The sequence below is a fragment of the Nicotiana tabacum genome, chromosome 16 (assembly GCF_000715075.1).
Source record: "Nicotiana tabacum cultivar K326 chromosome 16, ASM71507v2, whole genome shotgun sequence".
NCBI classification, from domain to species: domain Eukaryota; kingdom Viridiplantae; phylum Streptophyta; class Magnoliopsida; order Solanales; family Solanaceae; genus Nicotiana; species Nicotiana tabacum.
In genome coordinates this window covers 161,933,660-161,943,171 of record NC_134095.1, presented here as the reverse complement: position 1 = coordinate 161,943,171, position 9,512 = coordinate 161,933,660, and the positions used below count along the sequence as shown (strand labels likewise).

Here is a 9,512-nt window from a genome sequence, read left to right as displayed (position 1 = left end):
GTAAGGGAATAAGGAGAAGGGTAGGATTGTGGGTCGTTGATCATTTGAAATCAACGGCCAAGATCAAAAGGGGAAGCGGGGCGGGTTGTTTGGACGGGTCTCATGCGGGAGCTTTGTGCACCGGGTTGCCTTTTTAGGTTGAGCATACTGAGAACATTAAATTAAAGAAAAAAGAGTATTTCCTTTTTAGTTGAAAACTGACTCATGGGTGATTAACTAACTCGAGTATTTTAATAAAAATACTATATATGTTGAATGTTAGGAAGTAGGTAGTGCTTTTTAGCATCCTAGGTTAGTTATCGTTCACTAACCTATCTAATGAGTAACTAATATTAGGAATGTGGATTATCTCATTGTGTCTTGACGAAATTTAAGTAATAAGTGGGTACTTTTATTATACAAGTTTGTGATAGAAAAATTAATTACCAGTATTCCAATAAGAAGGCTTGAACATTGATTCAAAGCTGGTAAATATAATCTAGTGTGATGTTGAAATGTGCATCTACTAGTTTGTTGTGAGGGCTTTTTATGAAGGATGCCAAAATGGCTCAACAACTCTCTCTCACGCGCATTTAGGATTTTAAGTTTATAGGTTTATGGATTTTGAATTATAATTCTTTTATTAACTAGGTTTGAGATATATTCTTTATACATATTAAGTAATTTCTTAATATAAACATAGTTTGAGCCAAAACTACTAGGTTATCGAACACATAACTTCTATTATGGCCCCGCCGGTGCAGACAGAGGCGGATCTAGGATTTTATAACATGGGTGCACCATTAAAGAAAGGAAAAAAAAAGTATTAAATGGAAATTGATTACTACTCCTCTAGGTAAGTAACTTAACATTCAACCAAGTGCATCATTGTAAATAACTTAACATTCAACCAAGTACATCATTTAGCCTCTTTGGAGCATGGATGCCAGCAGATGATATTAGGCCAATTTTACGAAATATGTACATAAAATACCTACTTTGGTGGAGAGACCATAGGTTCACGTACCCCGTGAATTAGGCTATACATCCGCCCCTGGGTGCACACACAAATTAAATATACGTATCGTGTTACTTTGTAAGTCTAGCTTCTTCACTATCTCAACTAGGAGGAGCAAACGGACAGGTCGGGTCGGATATGGGACAGGTCGAAAACGGATAATAAAATAATGGATAAATTATCCGACCTAACCCATATTTAATATAGATAAAAAGCGGATTAACCGACGGATAATATGAGTAACCATATTATCCATGGCTTCTTGAATATGATCACTTTCGGGAGAATTTCTATTCTCCCAAATTTAAGGAACCCCAAAAAATGTAAAAGTTAACTCATTGATTATCCATTTTCTAAATAGATAATATGGTTTTTATCAATATTTGACCCGTTTTTAAAAAGTTTATTATCCAACTCATTTTTTAGTAGATAATATGGATGATTAACTGTTTTCTTTTAATTATTTTACCAGCTCTAATCCTAACCAACTATCAATTAGTGGAACTTTAAAAAAAAAAAAAAATGCTGCTTGGATCACATATCATGTGGTAGCAAAGAAAGATACATAGGTTATGTTGCGGATTGCTATCAGGGGCTGAGTTAGAACTTGGCAAGGGCTGTCAATTAAAATCTCTTTATCGAAAAATTATACTCCACAAATAAAGCATAAACGATTTCTTTTGCTATATGTAAAAAATTGAATTTTTTTGATTTACCAATAAAGATTGTGGTGAAGTAATATGTATTCTTTCATTTTTAAATAGATGTTTTGCTTCGAACACTGAGATCTAGGTATGGAGTTATTGGTGTGAATGATTAGTTCTTATACATTAAATTAGACCAAATAACCCCTAACAGATACCGTGGCGAGATCTTTAAAATTATGACTTTTCAAAAGAGATGAATTAGGTCTAACTTCTCTAACGAATTTAATTAACATATTCTATGTCGAATTAATAAATTATAAAAAAAGATCACTAGAATTTAAAGAGATGCTCAAATTTGGGAGAATCTATGCAAAAGTCAAAATGGTGACAATTCAGGATGGAGTTAGCTTCACTTTTACAAACTAATAACCAAGAAATTTATAAATTTTGTAAACGCATTTAATGAAAAACTGTGCTGACCTCATAACACATCACACCTTGTTGACTAATTTCATAGAGTGATGCACAGAGATATAATAGTTTCATAAATGTTAGATAGTAGAAAGCAGATCAACTAACTCTAGTGCATGCAATATTTAGTTTTTCCTCTTTTTTCCCACATTTAAACATTGTTTTTCTCACAAAAAAACAAATAGAAAACAAAAAGAAAAACAAAGTATGAGGAAAGCTCTTTAGAAATATTTGTTTTATACCATTTTTTGTTTGATGGTAGTTTCATAATAGGTAGTCTGTTCCAACTAGAAACCATAAATATGAATAGTGAAGAAAAATAAGAAAATTCCAAATACTGAAAATTGAGGCAACTAACTACTTTGACAATGTACTGCTATTATAAAAGCAAGTCTGAAGTTTATTATTTTTGCAAGTACACACACATACATAGTGCCATTTCCACTTTGAAATATTTCAATCTAGCCACAAAATGGCATTAATAGGATTAGGATACATTGAAATTTTCCTAGCAATGTTATGTTTTTTCTTGTTTTATTACTATAGGGATTCAAAATATCCGATAAATTGGCCGATTTTCGGTATGCTTCCAGGGGCTTTGTACCATATACAACAAATACATGAGAGGTGTACTATGACAATGAGAGCCTCAGGGGGAACCTTTTTATTTAAAGGTCCTTGGTTTGCAAATATGGACATGTTATCAACAGTTGATCCAGCCAATGTGCATTACATAATGAGTGCAAATTTCATGAATTTTCCAAAAGGGCCAAAATTTAAAGAGATGTTTGATGTTTTAGGAAATGGGATTTTCAACGCGGACTTGGATATGTGGAAGATTCAGAGGAAGACGACTCGTGCTCTCATCACACATCTACAATTTTACAAGTTTTTAGTCAAGACTAGTCGCGAGAAGGTAGAAAAAGGGCTAATTCCTGTGCTAGATTATATATGTGACAAAGGTTCTATAGTGGATTTGCAAGATTTGTTCCAAAGGTTTACTTTTGATACAACTTGTATTTTAGTCACTGGATATGATCCTGGATGTGTATCTATAGATTTTCCCGATGTTCCTTTCTCGAAAGCTATGGATGATGCTGAAGAGGCCATTCTTTTTCGCCATGCATTGCCCGAGATCATTTGGAAATTGCAAAGATGGCTTAGAATTGGAGAGGAAAAGAAGTTGATTAGAGCTCGCGAAACATTGGACTATACTTTAAGTAAATATATATCCAAGAAGCGCGAAAAGTTGAAGGAAGGAGAAAATGTGAAAGAAAGTGAAGAGGGAATTGATCTTTTGACATTTTATCTCAAGGAAGAAGAGAATTTGGGGGTGAAATGTGATGATAAATATTTAAGGGACACCATATTGAATCTTATGATAGCAGGGCGCGACACGACTAGCTCTGCTCTCACATGGTTTATTTGGCTAGTGTCAACAAATCCACAAGTGGAGAAGAAGATTAGGGATGAAATCAACTCTATTATTCCAAAACAAGAAATTGGAAAATGGAGGCTTTTTAATGTTCAAGAATTGAACAAGCTTGTTTACTTACATGGCGCGTTGTGTGATTCGTTAAGGCTATATCCACCAGTTCCATTCCAACACAAAGAGCCACTTGAGAATGATATTCTCCCGAGTGGTCACAAAGTTCATCCAAAGTTAAAGATAATGTTTTCGTTGTATGCAATGGGAAGAATGGAATCGATATGGGGGAAAGATTGCTTGGAATTTAAGCCAGAGAGATGGATTTCAGACGGAGGAACTATTAAGCACGAGCCGTCGTACAAGTTCTTGGCTTTTAATGCTGGACCAAGAACTTGTCTTGGAAAAGAAGTGGCTTTCACTCAAATGAAGGCTGTAGCAGCTGCTATTATTCACAATTATCAAGTTGAACTTGTAAAAGGACACCCTATTGAACCCAATGCTTCTATAATTCTCTACATGAGACATGGTTTTAAAGTTAGGATAAGTAGAAGGTGGCCTTGATATTAAGGACGTGCAATATATGCTGTGCATCAAATATATGTAATGTTTTGTTTGTTTGCCTGCAATTTCTTTTTGTTGATTACATTAGGCATGTAATATTTTTTTTGATGGATTTAATTGTTCTATGCTGGTTTGGTATTAATTATATATGTAAGCTGCCAATATGTATACCTCCTATGATCTAGATGCAGATATGTAGAAGAAAGTTAATTTTTTTAATTATTATTTTTTTTTTTTGAAGGAACATAAGAGTTAAATGCTTTCTTTTCCATCAACAATGTGATATAAATATGATAGTAAATCTTTCACCTAATTTAGAGTAAGAAGACTAAACTAAACTTGTGTATCATGTTATATATTGGTTCTTCAACATGAAATATCGAGGAAATGATCTCTTGTGGCCCCTTACAATTTGAATAGAAAAAATGACATTTTTATATCTTTGGTGTGTTATTTTCAAATCTCTTATGTGTAAAAATAAAAATCTTCTGTAAAAAAAAAGTATAAAACTAAAAATAACTTTGTAAAGGACGAAAAAACCAATTCTCCCTCAATTGTCTTAGTTAAAGGTCTAAATTTTAACAATTAAACTACAGTATTGTTTATTGTTGCCGTAGTCCTAGTCTTCCTCTGTTTTGGTTCCATGAATAAAAAAGAAAATTTTTTGTGTCAATTCCCTAAGTTGGACTATTATTCATCATATCCGGTTTAGTTTGACTTTCTTCCGTGAATTAAACTATATTATTAAGCTAAATAAATACTATAGTAATATACTATTATAGACTAACCATAAGAATTAACCTTTATAACATTGTCATATGAAATTTAAAATCCTCGAGAGACCTCTCCAACTTGAAAGATAGCATCACACAATAGCTAATATTTTGGTTTAGAACAGAAGTGAAAAAGCAGAATAGCTAGTCGTAAATTTAAGAGTATTGTTAGGCTAAAACGACCCAAAAATACTTTTAATATGGTATGATATTGTCCTTTTTGGATTAAGCCCACATATTTTTCCCCAAAAGGCCTCACACCATTAAGAGTATCAAACTCGTTATAAGCAGAATCCTTTTCCTTTCTACTTTCCATGTGAGACTTTTTCCAGGATTTGCAAACGTTATTGATTTTTTTCTCTATTTGTTTTGTGTGTGATTGTGTACTAGTTAACCAATGATCTTCCGCAACAAATAGTACAGAGCAAAGTTCAGGTTTCTACATATACTCTAAGGTTAAGATGTCTTCATCATCATCAACAAAGTACGAAGTGGAAAAATTTGACGGGAGTTCTAGTTTCAACCTATGGAAGATTAGGATGAAATTGTTCTAGTGTTCCAAAGGTTATGGAAGGCAATTGATGAGGATTTTCCTAAAGAGATGAACGAGACTGAGAAGGCAAACCTGAAGGAGATTTGAGTGCCATCTTCATGAGCATTACAGATAGTGTTTTTCGGGAAATTACTGAAGAAACTTCTACAACAACGGCATGGAAGAAGCTAGAAGATCTGTATTCTAAGAAATCGCTAACAAACCGCCTCTACCTGAAAAAGAGGTTATACAATCTCCGTATGAACAAATGTACACCTGTTAAAAATTGTCTTGATGCGTTTAATTCAATTATAATGGACCCAAAAAATGTGGATATCAAAATTCAGAGTGAGGATCATACCTTGATTGTGTTATGTTCTTTACCACCAGTCTTATGATACTTTTGGCGATACACTGCTATATATGAAAGACACCATTTCACTGGAAGATGTTTGTACTGTACTAAAATCTAAAGAGTTGAAAAAGAGCTTTCTAGGCATCAGAATTAAGGGCGAGGGCCTTGTGAGCAGAGGAAGAACACAACAAAAGGACTTTAATAGAAAAAAGTCAACCTCCAAATCAAAGTCTAGAGCAAGGAAGCAAAATTATTATGAGTGCGGGGCGCAAGATCACTACAAGAGAGATTGTCCTAAGCTGAAAGAGAAAAGAGGGAAGCAGAAAATAGATAATTCGACAAATATTGCTGACACTAGCAATAATTTTGATGATAGTGACTATGTAGGGGAAGTCTATGCTTTGAGTTCTTGCCATAGGCAGAATTCTTGGGTTCTTGATTCTGGTGCTACTTTCCACATGTGTCCGCACAAGAATTGGTTTGTAACTTACTAGCAAATAAGTGGGACTGTCTACATGGGAGATGATAATCCATTACCATTAGAGGGGATTGGTAACATCTTATTGGGAATATTTGATCGAATTATCAGAAACATTAAGTGTTGGCATATTCCTCGGATAAAGAGAAATTTGATTTCTTTTTCGGTATTGGTTGATCAAGGGTATAAGTTTCATCTTGAGAATGGAATACTTAAAGTGTGTAAAAGCTCCATGGTAATTATGAAGGGTAAACTACATTCTAAATTGTATCATCTTTAGGCCAGTGTAGTTGAAGGGGAAGCTGTTGTAGCTTCTGGGAAAAGTAACCTGAATCAGTCTCAGGTGTGACACTTGCGATTTGGTCATATGAGTGATAAGAGATTGTCTTTGTTGAGTAATCAAAATTTGTTGAATGGGTACAAAAATCAAGTTTTGAATTTTTTGTGAGCATTGTGTGTTTGGTAAACAGACAAGGGAAAAGTTCAGCAAGAAGTCCAAACACAAGACTAGAGACAAGTTAGATTATATACATTCACACTTGAGAGGTCTATATAGAGTTCCCTCCAAGAGTGGTGCCAGATATTTTATGACTTTGATTGATGATTACTCAAGGATGGTGTAGGTGTATTTTTTGAAAACAAAAGATGAGGCATTTCTAACATTTGTTAAATGGAAGACGATGGTTGAGAGGCAGATGAAAAGAAAAGTTAAGCTTCTTCGAACTGAAAATGAGTTGAATTTTTGCATTTCTGAGTTCGATAATTTTTGCAGCAGAGAGGGTATAATGAGACACTGCACTTGTGTTGGAAAACCACAACAAAATAGTGTTGCAAAACATATGAACAGAACACTTTGTGATAGGGCAGGAAACATGCTTTCACAGTCATGTGTTAACAAGGATTTTTGGGCTGAAGCAATCAATACAGTTTGTTATTTGGTCAATATATCTCCATCCACAACAATTGAGTTCAAAACTCCTTTTGAGGTATGGTCCGGTTCGCCTGCTGATTATTCAAATTTAAGGATATTTGGTTGTCCTGCTTATGTTCATGTGAGGGATGGAAAACTTGAGCCGAGGGCAAAGAAGTGCATATTTCTAGGGTATGCAACTGGAGTGAAAGGTTACAGGTTGTGGTGCACAAATCAAAAGATTCCAAGGCTAATTATCAGTAGGGATATAACATTCAATGAATCTGCCACACTGGACAATCAGAGGGAGAAAGTAATTACAGAAACAGATCGTGGTGTCAGTGACCACATAGAGCTAGAAATTGAATCTCCACTAGCTCAGCCCAGTATTTCTAAAGTAGAGGAAGTGAAGGAGGTGCATCAATATTATCATCATTGCAACAAACAGATATAAGAGAGTGATCAACCGACCGTAAAGATTTGCAAACATCGTTGATGGGAATCTTCTTCGATATATGAATCATATGGGATTTGCTTTGGCAATTGCTGAGATTGTTAATGTGTTTGAGTGTTATAGCTATCGAGAAGCTATTCCGGGTACAGAATCAAATCGACGGATTAGTGTTATGGTTAAAGAGATTGAGTCTTTAACAAGTTTAGGCATTGCCTAGACTTGGTTGATGTGTGCAAAAATGGGTAGAGCCTTTACGAGGGCCGAGGGCAAGGTAGAGAGATGTTGTTCCTGTTGGTAAAGAGAATTCAAGCCAAGGGGAAGATTTGTTATTTTGTGGCTTGAATTATTTTCTTGTATTTTTAGGAAACCCATAATCCATATAGGTTTCGGAAAACTCGTTGTCGTAATAGATTTGGAAAAAGAAAACCTATTGTCCTTGCCAAATTGGAAAACCTTTCTCCTATAGGTTTAAGACAATTTGGGATCTAATATAGGGATTGTAGTTAGGGATTCTATAGATTGTATTGTGTTTTTCTTCTCATTCATAATAGAAAACTCTCTCTGCTTCTGCCCCGAGGATTAGGTGTAGCCGAACCTCTTTAAATTCTCGTGTTGATTTTTTTTCTCTATTTGCTTTGTGTATGATTGTGTGTTAATTAACCCACGATCGTCACAATAAGTACTATTTTGGAAAATTTTATACTTTCAACTTCGTTGGATTCCAAATATAATCCAACCAAGTTGATTGTTAAAATAGCACTGTATAGCCAGTTTTCGGACTGGTCAATCAAAAATAGTCAGCATTTATGAAGTCAATGAAAAATAGCCATTATTTTGCTGCAACAGAGACCGGTCCCGCATAATATACTGGAGTTCGGTGCACCTTGTGTACGAACTCCAACATATTATGCTGGACCGGTATATTTTGCTGACTCCTGTATAATATACGGGAGACTGGAGCACCGGTGCTCCGAACTCCAGTATATTATAATGGACATTTATACTTGCTGCAACTCCAGTATATTATGCTGGAGTTCTAGTGTACTTATGCTGGAACTCTAACATATTATGCTGGAGTTCCAGCATAGTTATCCTGGAACTCTCGTATAATATGTTGGAGTTCAAACATACTTATGCTGGAACTCCAGTATAATATACGGGTGTATTTTCCGGGTTTTGATCAGTGTTTTCGCTCAGATTTATCTTTACATGAAAAATGGCTAAATTTCGATTACTTTTGAAACTGACTATTTTTGAATGACTAGTTGTAAATCTGACTATTTTTAAATTTCTCCCAAATTGATTCGGCTATTCCGCTAACGAATACTTTTGGATGTTTTATACAAGTAAGAAAGACTTGCTATTTTTGATTGCAAAGTCTTTCTTTAGTAAAACTTACTACTAACAATAATGACAATAATAGAACTGATCTCGTATGATTAATTGGGCCACGTGATAGCTCACGACGTCGTTGCGTAAGGGACACAAATAGTAACATTAATGTCAGTGAAGATATTCTAGGACAACAAAGGCTTAAAGATTTTAGTAGTAATATTTTTGGAAACCAGACCAGAAGACAGGAGTAAAATGGGTGCAAAGTGCAAATCACTGGCATTTGTTACTTTTCTAAACGTTTTTATTGTCTTCCAGTAAAGAAACTAGTTTTAAAAACGAATCTATACTATATTAAAAGCACAAAGGCCCTTAACGAAATATCGTTCGCCTTTTTTACCCTATAAAAATGAGTTTTACACTAGACAAAATAGTCATTTGTATTATTTTCCTAATTGTTAGAATTATTTTATACGTATCTCCCTAATATTTAGGAATTCGAAATCAATTCAACTCAATAATGAAACGATATGAAAACCCAAAAAATACGGGTAAGAATTTTAGAATAGAAGG

General features: G+C 34.5%; 1 protein-coding gene across 1 annotated transcript; it reads left to right on the top strand.

The window, feature by feature from the left end:
- Positions 1-2,517: 2,517 nt before the first annotated feature.
- LOC107792761 (alkane hydroxylase MAH1-like) lies at positions 2,518-4,320 on the top strand. Its single transcript, XM_016614991.2, has one exon. The coding sequence runs from the start codon at positions 2,588-2,590 to the stop codon at positions 4,103-4,105; it is 1,518 nt and encodes a 505-aa protein (XP_016470477.1). The 5' UTR covers positions 2,518-2,587; the 3' UTR covers positions 4,106-4,320.
- Positions 4,321-9,512: the final 5,192 nt, after the last annotated feature.